The sequence below is a fragment of the Lygodium microphyllum genome, chromosome 16 (assembly GCF_053477565.2).
Source record: "Lygodium microphyllum isolate KBCC chromosome 16, Lygodium_microphyllum_v1.1.10, whole genome shotgun sequence".
NCBI classification, from domain to species: Eukaryota; Viridiplantae; Streptophyta; class Polypodiopsida; order Schizaeales; family Lygodiaceae; genus Lygodium; species Lygodium microphyllum.
In genome coordinates, this window is record NC_141150.1 from 144,238,381 (window position 1) to 144,261,755 (window position 23,375).

The window sequence follows — 23,375 nt, forward strand, 5'->3', positions numbered from 1 at the left end:
ATGTGTTGGGGTTGGTTGTCTCGTAGCCTTGTACTTTCAGCCATTGCAGTCATGTTGTTCCTTCTCTCTCTTGCATTCTCTCTTTTGTCTCCTTCTCTCCGTGTTTACTTTTCTCTTTCTGTTGTGCACTCTCACAGAATCATATGTGACTCTATTTTTTGAACGTATTTCAACCAAATTACGAGAAATAAAATAAATGAGTATTAACTTATAAGGATCTCGAAAACAACTTTCAGATGACAGATACCATGTGTCAATTTCCAAACGAAAGGATATGTGTAGAGAACAAAAGTGCATTGTACAAATTACAATTATGATGTTCGAGTCAATATAAAAGCCACTAATATCAAGCCAACAAGACAGTCATAGATACTAGAGGCATGCCAACTACATAGTAGATATTGGGTACTTAAAAGCGAAGATTGAAAACTCTTAACATCCAAAAGTAACATGCCTATATAGGCTACAGTTAGTGGATGCCAGGCATTAGTGACTACCAACTGGTCACTGTAAAGTAGTACTCGAGCACAGGAGATAACACAAATTGTATGAGAAAACACAATGATAGAACAATAGAACTCATAGGTGAAGAGAAACTCAAGAGTAAGAAAGGAATGAATGAAGTAAACATGCTATGCAAGAGTGAATACAAAACCTCTAATCTCCGTGTCTCAGATTGGATTGGGGCAGAGATGAATTGGAGAGCGTGTCATACTTTGAACGGATTCCAAATCACAGCAGACAGCCTATACCTTCTTTGGCACCCTCGGTGGACACTTCCTTAAATTACTAGGGATTGCCATTCACGAGTTTTTTGATTCCCTCTCTCTCGGAGGGGAATTTAGAGGGGGTCAACTTTTAGATGATAGATACCATGTGCCAATTTGCAAACCAAAGGATATGTGCAGAGAACCAAAGTGCACAATGTACAAATTACAATATTGATGCCTGAGTCAATGTAGAAGCAACTAATATCAAGCCAACAAGACAATCATATATACTAGAGGCATGCCAACTACATGGTAGATATTGGGTACTCAAAAGTGGAGACTGAAAACTCAAACATCAAAAAGCAACATGGCTATATAGACTGCAGTTGGTGGACACTTGACATTGGTGACTACCAACTAATCACTGTAAAGAAATACTTGAAGCGTAGGAGACAACACAAACCGTACAAGAAAACACAATGATAGAATGGTAGAATGGTGAAGTGCAACTTGGAGAATGAATGCAATAAACACACTATGCAAGTTTGAATACAAAACCTCGAACCTCCATCTCTCTGAATGGACTGGTGAGAACTAGAGTGTGCCATACTTTGGATGCATTGCAAATCACAGTAGACCGCCTTACTGCAGTGATCAGCTGCTGTAAATGGCAGTAGACAGCAGTGCAGGCTGCACTGTACCAAAAATGAAGGGCTGAATCTGATGTAAACTAATCTGGTGAAGTATATAGCAACTATGATATAGGAAACGACTCCCAGAGGCAGAGTAGAAGCAGGGTGGAAGCTGCTGGCAGAAAACACAGGTCTTGGAAGCTGGGCGACAGGGTTGCCGATGTCAACAGCTGTATAGACAGCTGTTGACATCGGCAACCCTGTCGCCCAGCTTCCAAGACCTGTGTTTTCTGCCAGCAGCTTCCACCCTGCTTCTACTCTGCCACATGCAGCAGTGGATAGAGGTTGAACAGAGCATATGCCTGATGGACAGCACCATGAGGTGAGATATCTGCTAGAGGAGGGGTGTAGACAGCAGTGGAACAGGGTGCCAACTATAGGAGAAATAGCAAAATAGGGTTGAACTCGTTACTCAAGTGGCTGGGCAGTCTCATATTTATAGATGTTGATCCTCCCAAAGTTTAGGTGTTTGCTTAAGGGACACATACACTTTTGGTAATTTTAAATAAAGTTTGGTAATGTTTGAGTTTTCCGACTGTTTAAAGAGCTAATTGAGGTTTTAAGTTTGTAATGCATGTGTTTAGCTTAACATTGCCTTTGAGGCGCAAAGCTAGGCGCTCATCGGTCGGCGAGTGGCTTACCAAGAATTGCAAAGGTGATGAAATTGCTTTTGGACTATCTTTTTTTTTTCTTTGGGTAATTTATTACTGTGCCCATGGGGGAAAGAAGGACGGTTGGATCCAACATCACAAAATAGAAAGCTATCCCAACCACTCGTCTAGGGTGTCAGTGATGAGGAAATATATAGAAGTGCGTGATGAGAGCTGCCATAGAGGTCCTACCACAGAGATTGCCATATGAGTTGCCACAAATATGGTGGACCCAAGACACTTTGTGATGAAGGAAAAGAGCCTTGGATGGGTGCTTGCAAAAAGACAGGTTTTCCCCTCATCCAAAGTGTTGCATTCCCAAAAATAGAGTACCAATGCATGGAGTAATGCAAAATGTCATGCTCAAACAAAATGCTATGCAAGAGTGCCACTCGGGTAGCGCCCTTATAGGGGAATCGTTCACTTACATCAGTGACCTTTTACAATCATGACATCAAGGTGCAAGTGGATGATGGTACAAAGTGCAAATGTCATTGAAAGAATGGTGGTCAACTCTTGTAAGCACCAAGAGAAGAATATTGGCCTATGAGTGAAATTGATGGTCTCGAAGGGAGCCTGAAGGAAGGCAATAACTTGGCCTATGGAGAAGAAGACTCCACGTTGGTCTAGAGGGTGATCCAAGTCTTTGCTTCGATTAAATCGATAGGTTTTGAGAGGGTTAGTGCCAAATTGAAAATACATGTAAGGAGCCAAAAAAAAAAAAAAAAACCCACATGGGGCCATAAGACATACATACCTCAACTTCAATGAAAAGTGCTTTTAGGTGTTTTGAAAGGTGTGTGTGATTTGCGTTGGGTTTGGAGGGATTCTCACTATCAATAGGTATGTAAGCTAAAGATGTAGGAAAGTAAGAGTACATATGCAATGAAAATATGTAGGTGGAAAGAATGGTAGGACTGCAATCAGTATCAATGGCATCTAAACTGGAGCAAGGCTTGACGATTAGTTGGATTGAAGGGTCTCTGAGAAAAGTGGACTGAGCTGCTTCTGGTTGCACACAAGATGTAGATAGCAACTAGAAAGAGTAGAGGATACATCCAGTCTATCCTCAAGGTAGACAAGGAGTGCTTGAGGACCAAAGTCCAAAGTAGTAGTATTGGTGGATCAATTGGATAACTCCTTTGGTATAATGGTGGTCGCCTGGGGGGTTGGTCCAGAAGCCATGTGTCCAATGGATCTCCTTTGATTTATGGGGGTACCGTGTTGGGGTGGAGAATGAACCCCTCTCCTTGTTCTTTTTTGGGGGGTGAGAGGGGGCAAAAGTACCCTTGCTCGATGTGCTTGAGTTTCTGGTGTAAAAGAGGGTCAAGCCTTGGGTAGATTACTTGTGGCCTTTGAGCGACACATATTATCAAAATGACTGGTGTTTTGGCAATGTTGAATGTACCTATCTCTCTTAGGGATAGTTTGCCAACCCCCTACCATTCCTAGAGGGGAGTTACTTTGCTCCTCATTACTTGCCTCAATCTTGGTGTTGGACTTTCCATCTCCTTGCTTCACGTTTTGGGAAGCCAAGGCTCCCTTTGAATATGGAAAATCAGTTTATGAAATTGATGGAACAACCTTGCAAAACGTATAAGTTGGCATTCGAACTTATAGAAAGTTGGTAATTGGGATTGTCAAATAACTTGTTGGATAAAATTGAAATATTTTTGGGTAATTTGTTCATGAACAAATTGACTTGATCGTTGGTGGCTGACTTGGGTAAGCTAGTTGTAGCGAACTGAGCGAGTAATTGCTGATATTCATCCTCTTATCAATCAAATCATCCCTCTTAGTGATTTTAAACTCTTGGAGTTCGTGGCCATGTAGTCGTCGACTAGATGTGCCCAACGCTCAAATGCAAGGCCAAATTGTTAAAGTTGTGAATGAAACTCGTGCACATGGCCCTACTTCAACTCAAGGAGAGCGAATTACCTCGTATGAGAACCAACATGGGTCAAGCTGGGATTTTTGCCCATGAACAAGTTCCCACAAGCCTTTGGAATCCAAGACATGTTGCATCAAATTAGAGCAAGTTCTAAAGCTAGACCCGTTGAAATGAGTCCTATTTGTAAACACATGTTTGGGTGATGTAGATGGATGGATAGCTGTATGAGGTGGGGGATAAGTGGGTGGTATGGGATACAACTAGCATGGTGATTGTAGGTATGTGTCCCAAAGGAGGTGACTAACTCGTGTGTGGTCCAAATGCAGAAAATGTATAAGTTGGGCCACTTGGTAATGACATGTTGGCAAATTGTGTGGCCACCTGGGAGATGGGAAAGTACAGTGGGGCTTGAGACACATGGGTGGGATACCTTTGTGTGTAGGTTCGCATGGATGCTTCTTTTGGGGGATAGACCACTGCCATTAGTGCACCTTGGCCACCTGGTTGTGCAAAAGCAGAGAACCTAAAGGGAAAGGATGTGCCTATGTTTGAAGATTCCCCTAGTGTGGTGTGTGGTTGAACAAGTGGAATTGTGAATGTTGCTGTGAATGAGGGTGTGAACAAAGGTATAGAAGCAGTGGAAGAGAAGGGTGGGATGTGTGGGATTCGAAAATGTGTTGTAGAAGGGATTGAAGTGATGGAGTAGATTGAGATTGTGAAGGACATTGGAATGTACAAGATGGAATATATGCAGATGAAACACCAAAATCAAAACGACTAGATGATGCAAAACTTGATGAAGGAAAAATTGAAGAAGAGTTATCTGATTTTTCCTTATAAGCACCTCTTCTTGTATTTACATACAAGGATCTGTCCTCTTCAGGACTTAGACTAGTGTGGACAGAGTGGATGTTACCTTCTTCTTGATTATTTCCAAAATCTTGTATAGAAGTACTAGCAATAGAAGTGGAAACATAAGTATGAACTTGTGTATTTGGCATTAGAGTAGGAGGAGGAGTTATGGAGGATGGTATGTACTTAGTGTCTCTATCTCCAATTAGGGGCCCCATCTCAATTGGAGGCTTCGACAACCTTGCAAGATCTTCAGATTTGTATATAGAATGTCAACGGAGATAATCAATGTGTTACCTTCAATAAGTTGTTGGGCTTGATGCATGAGGATCAAATCGTGTTTGGTGTGTGAGATCTCATATGGATATAATTGTCCATAGTAGTAAGATGATTCTCCTCCTATGTCGAAATCTTTGGGAGCTAGTTGTGGGTACCAACCACTCTTGTTCGGCTCTTGGCGAAGGTTGTTTAGGAGATTAAAGTGGTGTGGATGTGTTGGAAGCCATCTTCCCTCCTTTAGAGTTCTTTCTCGTCTCTGCTATAGAGCTTTGAGATCAAGGTTTAGGTTTCTTTAGCGAGTACTTGGCTCTAATACCATGTAAAGAAATATTTGAGCATGGGATATAACACAATGTGTACGACAAAACACAATGAATAGTAGGACTCAAAGATAAAGAGTAACTTGGAGTAAGAGAAGAATAGATATAGTAACACTCTATGCAAGAGTGAACCGTTGTCTCAAAATGGACTGGGTTAGAGATGAGCAGATCTTGAATCACAACATGTAGCCTTAGTGCAGCGATCAGCTGCTGTAAATGGCAGTAGACAACAGTGCAGGCTACATTGTCCCAAAAATGCAAGACTAAATTGATATAGATTGATTTTGGTAAAGTACATAGCAGCTATGATACAAGAAACAACTCTTGGAGGCAGACTAGAAGTAGGGTGGTAGGCTGAAAACACCAGGTCCTGGAGGCTAGGCAATGGCTGCTGACATCAGCAGCTGTACAGATAGTCTGTGTAGTAAACACAAGATATCTGGCATTTTCCAAGTGTGCGGTAGGTCTAGACAGGCTGAAACAAGGCGTGAACTGTGAGAAGTGGATGCAACAATGGAAGCATAGAAAACTGTAACACAAGACTGAAGAGAAAAGAAGAAACACTGCAAAGGAAAGAAGAACACTATACAAAAACTTAGAAAGAAAAAGATGCTCGGGAAATGGAATCCATATACCAAGACATGAGACAAGACAGAAACATCGTGAGTCACCAGCTGTACTGGCTCCCTCTCTCCACCGGTGCTTGCTATGGAAGTATGTAAGTGACACAATGAATGACACAGGAGGAGAGAGTGCCTAAATAAATAGGTTAGAAATATGCCATGGATATGATTAGGTCAGCCAGCATTAAATGCTGATCAGTCAGCAATACATGCCTAAATCACCATGAAAATGACAAATATAAAATACCTAAAATATCTAACTATGCCCAACCCAGTGGAACTTGCACAAACTCACACATGAATTGATATATCCGCTAACACCCTCTCTCGGATCATGGGTGATCTAGTACAATAAAATATACAATGATAATAAGCCATTGTAGTACATCCAACAATGTCTATCAGATAGAACTATGGATACCTAAGGAGTGGGTGTGCAAGCCACTACCAAGGTGCCTTGGAGAGAACCCGATATTTGTGTCGATCATACCAATGCCTGAAATAGTGAAGAATCTTAACGATTCTCTATGTCTGTCAATAATGCCTCTAAAATTGCACGTGACCATCTTGCCACCAATGCCATAGCGCATAAATGACCATGGATTCCTCGCCTTTTGGCCACGTTGCCAAAGTGTTTGCCTTTGGATAGACCGCCAAAGTGGGCGATGTGTTAGGGAAAACCCTCTTTGGATCTTGTGCACTTGTACATGTGTATGGATGAGGCACAAGTGCCCCATCTCACCACCCTCTTACGCTCCCTCTCTGGCACTAGAGACTTGTGAGGGATGTCTTGCATCACCTGTATTAGCAAGCTGGAAGGGAGGCCCTTGCAGCCATTGCCAGGGCCACATGGCAGGAGACTAAACCTAGATCTGTAGAGGAGGGAGACTCATCGAGAGAGTCATCACCCGTTGTCACCATCCGTGTCTTCTCCATCTGTAAAGCTGCTAATGTCCTGCAGTCCTTCCAAAGATGTCCCTTCTTGCAACAATAATGCAATTGAGACTTCTTTTTCTTTTATATATCACCCCTCTTTGAAACTGGAACATTTGGAGTACCAAGAGAGAACATCCTCACCGAGGCTTGAATCTCAATACAAGAAGTATCCAACATAACACTCATAGATGAGGAAACAATGGCTGCATGCTGAGCATTAGTATGAGAAGGCGGACGAGCCATGATAAGGGAGATAGAGAGAAGACGAGTAGAGGCAAGAGATCTTGAGCGATAGATGTGTGCCAAAAAATACAAACTCACAAGAGTTTCAAGAGTTCAAGTAGTAAAGAAACACACAGACAATGGGTCTACAGTACACAAAGTGTGGTGTAGAGAAACACAAAAATCAGATACACAAGAACCCACAGTACACAAAGTGTGGTGTAGAGAAACACAACAATTGGATACACAAGAACCCTCTCTAAAGGTGAGCAGTAAATCACAGAGGCTGATCAGAGAGATTAGGAGAAATTAGACCAAACGGAGCTAGGCAAAAATCAAACAAAGAGTTGGTAGCAGCAAGAGGCCTGAAAATACTGTTGCCTAGCCTTCAAAGGGTCAGAAACTTGGAAACAGAGACATTTGAAGCAAAAACATAGACAAAGTAAGCAGTAAATGCATCTGTACAGCAGGTTAAACAGGCTGGCTCAACCCCGTAACAGGTCAAGAACAGTAAACTCAGATTGTTGCAGGCAAAATGTAGGTTGAGCAGGGCAGAAACAGGCCGTTTTGGCTCAGTAGATGGTCGCCCAGGCTGGAAACATAGTCTCAACAGTCCAATTAGCATCAGAAAACTCAAAAGGCAGATCTGCAGCAAAAGAAATCAGCTCCAGCACACCTCAGATGGCTGATCACCAGACAGGAGCAAAGCCCAACCTGAAGCTGTTTTGGCTTAGTAGATGGTCGCCCAGGCTGGAAAAATAGTCTCAACAGTCCAATTAGCATCAGAAAACTCAAAAGGCAGATCTGCAGCAAAAGAAATCACGAAAAAATAAAACAAGGACATACTAGAAGATTACATGAAAAAAAATCACTACAATCATGTTCGTGACAATCCTACAATGACACAAGAGGAGGGAGTGCTTGAAAAAATAGGCCAGAAATGTGCAATCAATATGATCAGGTCGACCAACGTTAAATGCTGGTTGGCCAGCAATAAATGCCTAAAATCACCATGGAAATGACAAATATAAAATACCTAAAATATCTAATTGTGCCCAGTCTAGGGAAACATCCATAGACTCACACATGAACTGGCATATCTGCTGGCATGAACAGTAAACACAGCAGTGGATGGAGGTTGAATAGGGCGCTCTGTTGATTGATTGCTCTGCAAATGGAGATATTCGTTTGTGGAGGGGTGTACACAATAGTGGAACAAGGCACCAAGTATAGGAGAATTTGCAAAATAGGCTTGAACTCAAGTGGTTGGGCAGCCTTCTATTTTTAAATGTAGATCCTTCGAAAGTTTGGCTATTTGCTTATGGAACATAGATACTTAAGTAATTTTTAATAAAGCTGGGCAATTTTTGAGTTTTAGGGTTGTTTAAAAAGCTATTGAAGGTTTTAAGTTTGTAATCCATCTTTTTAGCTTAACAATCAATCGTCTACTTCTCAACTGACACCAAGCTCTGATACCATGTAAAGAAAATACCCTAACACAGAAGCATAAACAAAAACCGTACGACAAAGCACAGACTGATGAAAGAACACAGTTAGGGTTAGGGTTAGGGTAACTCAGAGACAACGAACACAGTGAATAATGAAATGATATGACTATTAATAATACGATGCTCATGCAGCAAACACACTATGCAGTGAATGAATACTATACCTCGAACTCCTGTATCTAAAGGATCAGGGCAGGGGTAATGTGTAAGAGAGTGTGTCGTACTCCAAATGGATCCCGAATCGCAGCAAGGCAACCTCTGGATGTCGAACACTAGAAAACGCAGCAGTGAGAAGCTGGATCTGATGCAGACAACAGTGAGGAGAGAGAAAGACTAAAAATGCCGGCAGGACAGCTTGTAGGAGAGAGAAAGACAAAAAATGTAGGCATGACAGCTTGTAGGAGAGAGAAAAACTGCAGCGATTGCAGTAGGAGAGAAAACTATCAGGGCGGCAGCTGGGGCCTGCAAACGCAGCAGTTTGCTGACGTGGCAGGTTGTACGACAGCAGTGCAAATGATCAACAATAAGTTGCCAGGCAGAAACAGCAGCAATCAGCGTGTGGAGGGGCTGGAAATAGGCGCTAGACTGTAGGGAACAGTGATGGACAGCAAGGGTTGAGATGTCCTCTGCGAACGGGGTGTGGGCAGCAAGTTGATAACACCTGAAACTTGCAAAAATGAGATTGGGGGAAGAGTGGAGGGTTGGCTGCCAATTTATAGAAAATTAGGGTTCTAGATCTATCCTCTCCCACTTAACTCTCTTGATCCGCTCCCCGTTTTAGGGTTTTGGCTAAAATAAGCCTAAAATAAGCATGTTTTGGGGTTGTTTAAGTGGCTAAGAGCAATTCTTAGCACAACACAATGGACAACCTGTTGGCCCAAAAATTAGCGTTCCTTGCGGTATTCCTTTAACTTTTATTACAAATGGATGGAGTCCAACTGAGATCCTCTGACCTCCTCCACTAACTTAAGTGCCACTTGCTGTTAAAATTGACCAACAAGCCTCCAAACCAATTTGCCTCTTGGTTACTTGGGGATCGGCCTTTACCTTGCTCCTTGAAAGACAAATTCGGCCCCAAAAATTAATATTGGTTGGTTGGCCTCTTGCATCTCCCCGAAATTCCTCAATTTTAATTGTTGGAATTCAAGTTCTAAGCCCTCAATTTTGAGTATGCATCCCGAGGTGGTTGTCAAAGCCTAATTTTTACTGTAAATTAGATTTTACAGTAGAGATTTTTCAATATTTTCACATCTGATAACTCTAATGGCTGGATTTTGTTGAGATAACTTGAGAGATGGTTGGGGGATGAGGGAGAATGTATAGAGAGAGAAATTTGAGAGTTTTATCGTGAGAAATGTTGAAAAATTGGTGGTGCCTTGCTTAAACAGCCATTGAAATTGTCATCTATAGCTTATGACCACAAGAAAGACTGTTGCGCCCTCTTGCATGTTGTTACATGCACTAGAAGGACCTTGGGTTGCTTTCACCTGCTCTTGAAGGGCCCCAAACTGTTGTCACTTGCTTTAGGGACGGCCCCTGGTGGTTGCAAATCTTTATTAAATTTCTAGTGTTTGGAAAATTTATTTCACCAGTCAATAAGTAAATTGGCTAGGGCAATTTGTCTTTCGAGGATCCCTAAGTAGTTATTAGCCCTTAGACCAGTATTAATTAATTAGTTAAGGCCTAGTTTCTAATGTCGCTATTGATATTAGTGGCTAATAAATTGGTCTAGGCTAAAATCTGACACGAGGTACCACCTAGTACCTCTTAGACGTAACCTGTTACAACTTTTGCCTTAGGTATCAATTGATATTTCGAGGTCTTGGGTTCCACATTGTGAAATTATTAACTTGCGTCTCTTTGGTTCAAGTCACATTTGCACATTTGATTAACTTTTAGTCAAGTGCTAAGCAAAGCGATAAAGCTTCATGTCCTCATGACAGTCATCATTGAGATTCTTTGCTCTCCATATATCTCCATATAGGATGCAACACTAAGGTTGCAACATGTAAGTGTGAATGCATCGTATCCCATTTGTCTACATAAAGACCTTCAATCTCTTGCAACCTAGTAGCATCCCCTCTTTCTGTGGAATTCGTTTTTGTCAATCATTCTATTTGTCATCTCACATCAAAGCCCCAACATGGCTCCTTCTCTATCAACAAGACAAAGGATCTTAAGTATGGGTGTGCAAATCCTTAGAATAATCTTGGGATCATTCCAAAAATCTTGCTCCCAATACAATGTTAGCCACTTCCATTGTCATTAGTGTATGTGAGACTTTCTTTCTTGCCCAAGCTTTAGTAATAACCTTGCGAGTGTAGCATCATCATTGGGCTGATCACTGACCACATTAAGCACCCTATTTTGTTGAAGTTATGGGTCTCTTCCCTTTTGTATCTTCCTTGTTTTTAGCCCTATCTACTTGTCGTTTATTAGGACATCCGACAGCTCCTTGCCATGTGTTCCTTTTGCTCACAAATTAAACATTTATTTGCCGCTATGAGTTTCTTACGATGTGGAGCACGTTTATAGGGTCTACCCATCCTCTAAGAGACGGGGAGGTTCAATTTCAAAATTGAGCTTTAACATGCCTCTTATCTCACTTTTCGTAGGGTCTATTTTAAAATTGAGCCTTTAACAGACCAAGAGAGTTTATTTCAAAATTGGGTCTTAAGATGGCTCTTCTTCTCTTTTCTTAGTCTTACCACTTCTTTCTTAGGATCCACTTTAAAATTGATCCTCTAAGAGACTAGGAGGCTCAATTTTAAAATTGAGCTTTAAGATGGCTCTTATCTCACTTTTCGTAGGGTCCATTTTAATATTGAGCCTCTAAGAGATAGGGAGGCTAAATTTTAAGATTGGACCTTAAGATGGCCCTTTTCCCTCTTTTTTTAGGATTCATTTTAATAAAGAGCCTTTAAGTGATTGAGAGACTCAATTTCAAACATTGAGCCTTTAAGAGACTGAGAGATTCGATTTCAAAATTGGGCCTTAAGATGGCTCTTGCCCCTCTTTTCTTCAAAATTATTTTAACATAGAGTCTCTAAGAGATTGGGTGGTTCAATTTCAAAGGTGGACTTTAAGATGTCTCTTACGTCCCTTTTCTTAGGATCCATTTTGAAATTGAACCTCTAAGAGACCAGGAGGCTTAATTTTAAAATTGGTCCTTAGGATGGGTCTTGACTCTCTTTCTTGGCATATATTTTAAAGTTGAGCCTTTAAAAGACCGAGAGACTCAATTTCAAAATTGGATCTTAAGAGCCTCTAAGATAGGTCCTCTAAGAGACCGAGAGACATAGACATTATCACTGCTTGATCCCATTTCATTGTATGAAGACATCTTGTTGTAAATGCTCAGTAGCTAGCTGAGAACAATTTCAACAGTTGAGTAAAGCTTTTGACTTTCAACCAGGTGCCTTGGACCCACCAGTTCAAAGGATTTGATGATATCTTGGCAATGGAACCTTGAAATCAGCCTTCCTTCTTCGAAAGGGTGGCAATGACCTGATTAACACTTAATTACAGCAAGAAGCAAAATCACATAAAATGAAAATACACACTTTACCACTTAATGTTGGACAATCGACACTTGATTGCCCCAAACCTTGGTGTCCCTTGTGGTATTTCTTTAACTTTCATTACAAATGGATGGAGTACAATTGGGATTCTTCAACCTCCACTAATCCAAGTGTCTCTTATTGTCATAAATGATGAGCAAGCCTTGAAATCAAATTGCCCCTTGATTTGGTAGGGGATTGGCTTTTACTCATGCTCCTTGGAAATAAATTAGCCCCTAATTCAATGCTAATTGGTTGGCCTCTTAAATCCTCCTGAAATACATTGATTTCAGCTCTGAAAATTCATATCCAAAGCCTTCAAATTTGGGTACACTTCTCGAGGTAGTTGTCAAATCCTAAATTTTCACTCTAAATTAGGGTTTACAGCAAAGATTCACCAAAATCTCTACCCCCAATGGTCGGTTGGATTGTTGTAAGCTGGAAAATGGTTGGAGAATGCTGTAAAGAGAGAAAAATCAGAGATTTTGAGAATTCGGTGAAATTGAGTTGTTAACCCGTTTTTCAAGCCCCAAATGGATTCACCTATAGGGAAGGGAGCATCAGACGTTGTAGTCTTTGGGGGAGATGCATTAGCCACAATCGCTAGCTTCCTTTAGCCAAGAATATGCAATCGCCTTTACCAAAATGGTCTCCAATGGCAGGGAAATGGCCCCAAAAGCAAGCAACAACAGTCCAACAACTCTTCCCAACAGCTGCAAAATGAAAAAATGAGACTTTCTTTTGTCTTCAGTCCCAATGTAGCTTTTCCAAACTTGCATGGCCAAGTTTTGCTAAGTGGCAGCCTTCTAAACAAAATTTCGGGCATTATCTGGCCCATTGAATTAATTTTTAAAACATAAATTTTGAAAATTAATTTAATAATTATTTCTGTGCAAAGAAAAATAATCTAACTAGCCAACAATTAAACTGGCTACGAATTTCCCCCCTAGTATCTCGGAGCACTGATTAACCTTAGATTGGCACGAATTAGTTAATTGATGCCAAGTCTCTAGTGTTGCCAACGGACACTTATGGCTAATTAAAGTATTCTAGGTCAATATCTGACACCAAAAACCACCTAGGACCTACGAAACATAACTTGTTACAACTTTTGCCTTTGGCAGTGGCTTATATTTTGGGGTCCTTGGCCAACTACCGTGAAATAAGTTGCTTGCACATCACATGTGCATCTCACATTTGCACATTTGATTATTAAATTAATCAAACGCTAAGCAAAGCATTCAAATTTCACGTCTTTGTGATAGTTACCATTCTTTGCTTATTCTCGATAGGTCTTGGCATAGTATTGCTATGGATTCTCATCTTTGATCTCTAAGGACACCTATTGACATGATGCATTCGGGCTTTCATTTGCATGTTTAGCAAACATGCGTATTTTATTGGCCCACTACTGTGAAATAACTTGCTCACACATCACATGTGCATCTCACATTTGCACATTTGATTATTAAATTAATCAAACGCTAAGCAAAGCATTCAAATTTCACGTCTTTGTGATAGTTACCATTCTTTGCTTATTCTCGATAGGTCTTGGCATAGTATTGCTATGGATTCTCATCTTTGATCTCTGAGGACACCTATTGACATGATGCTTCGGACTTTCATTTGCATGTTTAGCAAACATGCGTATTTTATCCTTGTTTGAAAGAAAATCAAGGTTGATAATCTAGTATGTGTATTTATGCAGTAGATATTCAAGTATTAGGGTATACTAGAGTCCATAGTAAGTGACATGAATCCATGCATGTCAACTTTGTGTTGGAAGGGCTTGTTTGAGAATATTGGCACTATAGAAAATTCTCATCTTCTTTCCATCCGTAGATAGATGGATAGTCAGACGAAGTAGATTCCACAATCTTGGATCTTTTGAGATATTATGTACTGGAGCATAAAGCACAATGGGAACAGAATTTGCGATAAATTTGCATACAACAGTGCAGTTTATAACTCTATTGGCAAAGCTTTGCTTGAGATTGTGGAAGGTGGTAGAAGGTTTGAACTAGCTTCTAGACTAAGCATAATATCTGTGAGGCTGATATGTGTGAAGCATGGATGGTACTTATTAGAAGGTGAAATAGGCACTTCAAAGATCTCAAGGTAAGCAAAAAGAGGGTGGCTGATCACCATAGACATGAATTTGTAGAGGGTGATCGGATGCTTCTACACTTTGAGAAAAGCAAGGCTGAAAAAGATGAAAGGCAAGGAGCATTTGTATCACAAGCTGAATATTTCTATCATGGGCCATTTCAAATGTTGAAAAAGATCAATGATTTGGCTTGTAGGCTGAAATTGCTTGAATATTGGAAGATACATAATACCTTTCATGTCAAGCTGTCAAGACCTTCCCATGGGGATGTGCCAAAGGATGTATTTGATGAGGTTCAACCTGAGGTTGTGGAACATGATGAAGTCTTGGTTCTAGTGCAAATATTGGCACATAAGGAAAGGAAAGTGAGAGGTAAAGTTTCCAGATGCTACTTGGTGAAGTCTCAGAATTACTCATTTATAGATGCGAAATGGATGGAAGGTGACATGGCAGATTATCCTCCAGTGTTATTGCTTTACCTGGATGCATTTTAGTTTGAGCTGACATTGGATTGGTCTCAATCAGGCTTGACAGAACAGATTGTCAAGAGTACTGTTGCCTGATGCTCAAGTAGGCAATCTAATGAGTGCCTGCGGACTGTTTGAGGGACAAGTGAGGAAGGTGTAATTGGATCTTGTGCGAGGCCATCTCGACAATTCTCTTTGATCTGTGTGCGCGCATTGTCAACAATTAGCACAGAGAGTACTGGATGTTCTAGATCTCAAGCTCTTATTTGTTCATTATATTTCACTTGAATGTGCCAATTCTTGGTATTTATTTTCAAGATGTGAGTTAACAACCTTTTGGTGGACTTCTATTGATAGTATTTGTTTGTATACAAGGTATTGGGAAGGTTATGAGAAATTACATTTATTTCTGCAGGTTATTGAGAGGGTTATACAACTTCAATTCCGTCAAGAAAGGAATGGTTCAAGCGTGCTGTGCTTCGGCTTTCAGCAGGTGCACTTCTCAGTTCTATGTAAGAAACTATCATAATGTAAAGCTCTATCTGGTCTTGGATCAGGGAACTTCTAATTTTTATTACTTGTAAGTGGTGTAGCCCCGACCAAGGTCTGCTATGGAGACTGGGAGGACTGGACCTACAGGCTTAGATTGTGCCTTTGACAACACAGCTGTTGCATTATTAAATCTGCAACCATGGAAAATATTTCACTCTAGGGTACGCACTATTAAATCATTTGCTCAGAGCTCTCTGTTTACACAGACTGTCTATGCTGTTCCCATTTTCTTTGTCAGAACAGTACAAGGTTTCAGACAGGATTTAGATTTTGAAAGCATACCTTAATCCTCAAATTTGGAAATGGATGTTGAGGGATAAGAAGTGACAACACTGTTGTTTGAATGAAGACAAAAAAGGGGAGGGCACTATACTATGCATACAGGGATGGATGAAACTTCAACTTTGGGAGCAGAGACTAGATGCCAGACTAAGATGAATGCAGTAGTAATTCCAGACTAGGAGGCAACACCTCAAGGAGAAATGACAGATGACCATAGCTACTAGGAATGGGAGGCCTCATCTTGGGAATGGTGAGGAAAGGGGACATTTCAAAATAGGTAAATTTAGGAATTTTCCAAATAACAACTTCCCAATTATTTGATGACACTCTACATGCGCACTCTAAACATTATATTGCACTATTAAAAACAAAATGAATGGTGCATTATATATATTTTTTGCAAATAAAGTGTGGCTAATTATATTACTTAAGAAAAAACCCATGAATACAAAGAAGTGATCATGCTCAACAGATAGCGGGACCTGATGCAGAGTCACAGATATATCAAGTATACAAGCCTTTCAGGGTGGTCTAGGGGGGAAGGGGGCAAGTAGCCATGGAGGGGGGGGGGGGGGTAATCGCCATTTGGGCTGCCTACCTGCATCACGAAAAACAGGTCCTGGCCGCCCCAACTGCGCATGAAATGAAAACGGAGCTCCTGATGAGCTCGCAACCGATGGGACCAGGTGTAGGGTGAGTCTCGAGCTTGTCAGGAGCTCCGTTTTCATTTCATCAGTCCCATTAGTCGCGAAGGGAGTGGATGGTGGAGGTCCAGAGCTTTGCTAAAGTTGCCTGTACACAAAGTCTCTCCTTGCCAAAAACCTCCTGACATTGCGCCTTCCTAATATACCATCCAGTGAGGCTCCCTGCGATCTCCCGTACCTCAGAGTGGTCTACTGTGGGCTCTAGTACTTGGCGGATGGGTAGGGCTTCTAAGACAACCATTGCGCACGCCTCAATAAAGAATATCGTGTCCTGCATCCCAACCTCATATAGAAGGTGACTGTCCTGCGTGATTACCTACGAGCAGAAAGCTCCCCATGAGATACATCCAAGGCTGGGTGCTATACGATGAAGGATGTGGCATGCTCCTCTTCACACAAGTTGCGCCGCCTCACACGACTAAAGGCAGTGCTTTGGAGTTTCTAGAAGTTGTTATGTTCAGCGTTTACACCCTCCATCCTGCTGCATCTAGGCTAACCAACTCCCCACCACCAGGCCTCCATGTGTCACTAGCCATAAGAAATACGATACCCTCCTTGACCTCTAGTTGTCCCATAGGCGGTGCTAGAAAGTCCGTCGGAAAGCATCTGGGATGCTGTGCTCTGCCCAATACCTGCGACGCGGCGGCGCCTAGTCCATGTCCTCCTTCATGAGTACGTGTCTGCCAATCCTGGCAGTGTACTCCAGGAACCTCGGTGGCTTCTTGGCGACCGCAGTGGCCGGCCATAGCCACTCTCCTGGATCCCACTCCAGCTCATCAAGTGACTTGTCCTCCCAAATCTAGAAGTGTCACTCTCAGAGCTCCTCCCAGAAAAGTTGAAAACATAGGGGTCCAGCCGCCATGTCTTCCCCTGAAGGCCAAGCACCCAAATCCTCCTCCACGAAAGGACAACTATCCCCTCATCTTGTTGCCCTCTGTCAAGGGCCAGATGCCCCCCCCCTCCTGTATAGTGAAGGTCCCATGTGGGGCGCCGCCCACTCTACCTGCCAGCTGTAGGGGGATACCTATTGGTGAAAACTTAGTAGCCCATACCTCCGCGGGCTCTACCGGCTCTTGTATCGGGTGGCCAAGCCACTCTTGAGGTATTGCTACGTCAATCTCTCTTCTTCTCAACTCAACTCCTCTCTGGCAACTTGATACCCGCTGCAACACCTTTGTGTCCATCATCGTGTACACCTCCCGCCAGGTCTTGATGGTGCGAGCCAGGCCGGCCTCCCAACCAGCCCACTAGATGTGGGGGCGCTCGCCAATCAGTACCCCCTCTTGATCTTTGACCTGGGGGTTCCAAATCACCGGCTGGCGGTCTATCTCCTCCTAGCAGCCCGGGGGACTCTGAACTAGGGCCTTATGGAGACCCTGCCACACATGAAGTAAGCTGCGGGAAGGGGGATCTGGGGGGCGTGATCTGGGCCGTCGTGAAGATCCATCTCAAGGTTGGTCTCCAATTGTCGCCAATCCTTGGTTTACACTCCCGGAGACCCTCTTGTAGTAGGACCTTCCAGGTTTTCCCTCTTGGTGTGAGATCGCAGAGTACTAGCTTGCCCAAAAGGGCCAGACTCTGATACTCTGGGTCTATGATCCCAAGCCCTCCCTTTGACCGATGCCGGATGATGGTCGCCATGCCACCTTGGCCCGAGAGTCCCTGGAATTATTTGATCTAGCCCAGAGGAAATTCCACACTAGGCGACGAAGCTGAACTACACAGGATGAGGAAAAGCATCAACATGAGGCGATGTACCAAGCTGTCGCTAGGAGGACTTGGTTAACCACCAGGGCTTGGCTCGCTAGGGAAAGGCGAGTAGTACTCTAGTAGGTTAGTTTCCTTTGAATAGAGTCGAGGACTGGAAGAAATTGCTAGGTGGGAGTGATGTCGAGTCCCACTTGGAACCCTAGGTAACATATGGTTTGTCCTCTGCTCACCAATCTAAATCCCAAATGGACGCCCCACTCCCTGCTAGAGTCCGGGTCTGAAAGGAAACCAATTTCGCTAGTTGATTTTCGCTCCCGCTGCAGTACAGAATACCTCGAGAGCTAGTCTCTCTCTCTCTAGTATCAACTCATCGTCCTCTATGTTAAGTGCTGTATCATCTGCATACTCTGAGTTTAATAGCTCTGTCTCCTCTCTCACCGGTAGTCGGAGGCTGCATAACCCGCTCACACGTGATCTGAGGAAGTGAGACATTGCCTCTGCAAAGAGTAGGAATAGATATGGGGCCAGTGGGCAGCCCTGCTGTACTAATCTCTCTAGTCGAAACTCCTCCCCTCGCTTGCCACCTATGAGAACCTTGCTGGTAGCCGATTTGTAAAGTGTGGAGACCTCGCGGATCCATGCTTGGGGGAAGCCCAACCTCACCATGGTGCTGTCCAAGAAGTCCCAGTCCACCCTATCATAGGCTTGCTCGAAGTCCAGGAGTAGTACAGTCAATCCCTGACCATTGTGTTGGGCCCACTCTGTTGCCTCAAAGAAGGTATAAAAACATTGTCTAGGATGCTCCTATCCCAGATAAAGCTTGTATGTGTGTCATGAATGATGTTTGGAAGCATGGGTCGGAGTCGCCTACCAATCATCTTTGCCAGTGCCTTATAGGCTACTGACAACAGGGTGATTGGTCTCCATTGGGATAGCTCCTACCGGTCTCCCCCTTTGGGGAGGAGAGTGATAAGACCTGCCGATAGACTCCCTGGCATCTGTCCTGAGCTGAAAATCTCCTAGAAAGCTAGCAATAAGAGGTTCTTCACTACCTCCCAGTAGGTGGTGAAGAAGGCCTTAGAGAGGCCATCCTCTCGCGGGCATTTCTGCCCATCCTGTGTGGAAAGCCTCCTCTAATTCCTTCTCTATGAAGGGGTCTAGGAGGGAGTGTCCTACTCCTCTGTGACGAGGGACGGGATGTGATCCCAGACGTGCTGTCTGCATCGTTGTCCTCTGGCTGAGGCTATCTCCTACTGGAAAAGGCATCTGTAGTAGTTAGTGGCAATCTCCATCACCTTGTCTGCGCTAGAGTGAATCCTCCCATACTGATCTTGAAGGATGCGTATTTGCTCTCGTGAGGTGCAGGACTGATGTACCTAGAAAAACTCCTTGCACATTGTGTCCTCCTTCCACGCCCAAAAGGCTGTTAAGGTGTAGAATGAGAACTCCGAGTGCCTGCTGTCTAGGCCGGCGATGGCTGCTCGTGTACACACCTCCTGTGCGTGGAGGATGGGGTCACCTCGTGTACACACCTCCTGTGCGTGGAGGATGGGGTCACCTGGTGCCTCTTGTAGTAATCTCTGCGTGGCTACTACGTCCCGCGGGAGTGCTCTCTCCTCCTCCCAGCCTTGCTGTCTGGCCTATAGGGCTGCCTCTTGGCAGATACTGCTCGACTCAGCTAGGACCTGTGCCACCTCCTGTGCGTGGAGGATGGGGTCACCTGGTGCCTCCTGTAGTAATCTCTGCGTGGCAACTACGTCCCGCGGGAGTGCTCTCTCCTCCTCCCAGCCTTGCTGTCTGGCCTATAGGGCTGCCTCTTGGCAGATACTGCTCGACTCAACTAGGACCTGTGCCACTTCCTCTACGATCTGGTCCTTGCTGCCCCACTTCCTAGGTGCATTATATAGTAAGAGCAGAGCTGATACTGCAAAAATAAGTATTTACTCCCAAAAAATTCTAAAGGGTAATGTCTCAAGAGCCAAAAATATGGGAAGCTTAAAGTAAAGGTCTTATATCATGAAAGAGCCAATGCCCAATTGGCAAGGCCTTAGTAATACTCAAAGATGGCAAGCCAAAGGCACAAGCTGCATCTATGATCAATAGGTGTGTTTTGTCTAAACTGTCCTTAACAATGCGCACATAGATAAAGTTTTCCATTGGGGTGTGGTGGTTGGTGGGCTTCCCGTTGCTTCAGTGCTTTCAAAATGCTGAATCTCCAATGGCAATTACTTCTTTTGTCTCACCAGTATGGAATCTTCTTGCCACCAATTTCTTTCCTGCCCTTTGACTTGGAAAATTTGGATCCTTTTGTCTAATATTTGGAGGGTTGTGGTCGACACGCTATTGTGCCCTTTTGATTGGGTCTTTGCAAGGCCCAAATGTCTCATTTTGGCACAACCACATATGAAGATTTTCTTTTCTTTTCTTTGATTTTGGGGCCGTTGGCACAATTGTGTCACTTGGAATGCTTTTTTTTTTTTGATTTTGCTGTTGGCGTTTAGAGGCATCTTGCTAGGTTGAAGGGTCTCCTACATTGGTGATTGGATCTTATTCAACAGACCGATCTTCTTTCCAGGGAGGACTTGGTTCCTTGGCATATGGCAATCTCAGTTGCTTCATTGTCATGACTTTTGTACTTTTTTAGTCACGTGGCTTTGTACTCTTTTGGTCATTTGATATAATATAAATTACTTGTTTTATATATATATATATATATATATATATATATATATATATATATATATATATATATATATATATATATATATATATATATATATATATATATATATATATATAGAGAGAGAGAGAGAGAGAGAGAGAGAGAGAGAGAGAGAGAGAGAGAGAGAGAGAGAGAGAGAGAGAGAGAGAGAGAGAGAGAGAGAGAGAGAGAGAGAGAGAGAGAGAAGTGTGATGGAGAGAGAGCACACGATGGTGGATTCCGCCGGTCGTCTGACCTGCGCGTCCTGCATGTGGTCGTCGCTCGTCAGCCCTGTGTGTCAGGGTCCCTGCCGCCGTCAGATCTGGGCCCTGTGGGCCGTCGCCTGTCCGCCTTGCATCGCCTGTTAACCCTAACCCTGCTGTCGCCTGTTAATCCCCCTAACCCTGCCGTCGCCTGTCAGAGAGAGCTGCGCCCTGCCTGAGTTCTCCCCTCAGGCGTCTGCCGGGTCCCGTTCTGTCCATTTTCCACGCGCTGGTCGTCCTGTGACTACGCGTCGACCCCTACTGCTTACTGGTTGCGACCTTCCTTCTGGGGTTGCCTTGGTTCGCGAGCGAGAGAGAGAGAGTGCGAGTTTGCGCCTGCGCGTGTGCTGCTCGTGTGATGAAGGCCTGCGTGCGTAACGCTGTGCTCCTGTGGGACTGCGATCTGTGAGCCACCCGTTTGCATCTCAGCTGCCTGCCGCCTGAGCTCCTGGTTCTGCCTCTGACCTGCACAAGTGGTGATTCAACATGGCTGGTCTGGATATGGCTTTTATCGACCAAACGGTGGCAGCCCTTGGTTCGGATTCTGATACAGAGGAACCAGAGGATATGGTTCATTGCACAGAGGAGATGCCCCTTGGTCCTGATTTCCAGCTTGCGGGCAAATGCACAAAGCATACTTCGGAAGTGACAATGGATCATCAGGAACGTTCTTATGCTTAGGTTGCCTCTGATTCTGTGGATTCTCAGGATGTTGATTGGGAGCATTTGCTGGAATTTGCCAACACTCTGCTTGGCGATTATGTCCAACATAATCATGAAGCTTTTTCTAACTCTGGAATTGAAGATGTGCTGGAAGCCACGGTGGACCCGAAAAATGTATTGTGCTTATTTTCGGTGTTTTATGACCTTGCTGGTATGCTCTTCTTCACTGGCAGGATCCCTGTGCTTTTCGATATTCGCCAGTGGCTACACAATCTACTACAAGGGGAGTGTGTTGAGGAGATTTTTGTTGGGCCCCAAGGCTTCTATGAGGTGCTGTTGAAATTTGAGAAGCACCGTGCTGATCTCTTGTCTAAACTGCCATTGTTCTTTGATCGCCGTTTGGTCCATGTTGTGCCATGGTGCTCAATGGCAGATTTTCAGCGCCTGCTTCAACGTGAATGCCTTGTGTGGGTTGAAGTGGAAAATTGTCTGGCTGTCTATTGGCCATTGTTAAAGGATGCCATGGCCGCTGTGGGCACTATTCTGGTCCCCCCGAGCCTAAGGGCCATGAATCGTAACCGTTTGTGTATGTTATGGGACACTGCTAGGAAAAGGCTTGCTTGGTTATGCCTTAATTGCTCTGGCATGCATCCTTTGCACTTTCGTTTGAAATGGGGCAACTTTGCAGGACATTGCTTTTCGTGTGGAAAATTGGGGCATTTTATGGCCGAATGCCCAGAGAAGCAACAGACTTCAGATGTTGAGCATGTTGCATTGCCATGGAAGATATGGTGTGTGATGCTCCGTCGTAGGATGTCACCCAGCCACCTAAAGTTTTGGATAAAGGTAAACAACATGTTTCGGGTTTGGATTGCCGTGGCAATGGCTGGGTGGATGTACGTGCAAAAAAAGGTAAAAGGTTTGATGCTGGCCTGGCGGATACTGGGCCTAATGCTTCATAAGATTCCATGCGCACTTATATGCGCTGGAAAGAGATGTTGTCTTCAGAGCATCTTGCTCATCCTATGGTTTCTTCTGCACCTCGTAATCAATCTACTAGGAAAGTATATTCGGACGGTCCAAAGGGCCCACCTGCTAAGTTGGCTTTTGATACTAGAGGTAATGTGATTACCCCATGGAATCGTTGTTATCCCCGCTCCACCCCCAAGACAGTGGATATTCTGTCTACCTCTAAAGCCGGCTGTCAAAACTCTTTTGCCGTGATAGCTGATTTTTTGGATGAGGGAGTCCTTGACATTCTAGCACAAAAGGGTAAATCGAGGTAAGCTGTGCCTCGTTCCTGATTTTCTTTTGAATACACATGAAGATAGCCACGTGGAATGTGCGAGGCATTTGTTCTCGCCATAAGCAACATGCCACGTGGACTGTATTGCATGAGAATCAGTGGGATGTCTTGTGTGCTGTTGAGCACAAGAGTCACGGTGAAGCAATTGGACCACTCGGAATGCCTTTCTTTTTGATTCGGCCTCTAATGTCCCGGCACATATTGTGAGGCTTAAAGGTCTCTTGCATTGGCAGATAGATCTGATTCGGCACTCTGGCTTACTCCCTCGGGAGGACTTACTTCCCTGGCATATGGCAATTTCCTCTGCGTCTTTGCCATGACTTTTGTAACTCTTTTGTAGTTTAGTACTGGGCCTTTACACATGATGGCTTAGTGTC

At 43.6% G+C, this 23,375-nt stretch overlaps 1 protein-coding gene across 3 annotated transcripts in view; it reads left to right on the forward strand.

The window, feature by feature from the left end:
• Positions 1-23,375, forward strand: part of TERT (telomerase reverse transcriptase) — a 129,758-nt gene that overhangs the window by 32,996 nt on the left and 73,387 nt on the right. The window contains exons 2-3 of one of the 3 annotated variants that reach the window (XM_087696518.1): positions 15,233-15,310; positions 15,411-15,530. In XM_087696518.1, coding sequence (XP_087552644.1) covers positions 15,233-15,310; positions 15,411-15,530 — 198 coding nt within the window. Of the gene's footprint in view, positions 1-15,232; positions 15,311-15,408; positions 15,531-23,375 lie in introns of those variants that run through there. The other 2 variants (XM_087696519.1, XM_087696520.1) reach the window with 2 other exon arrangements.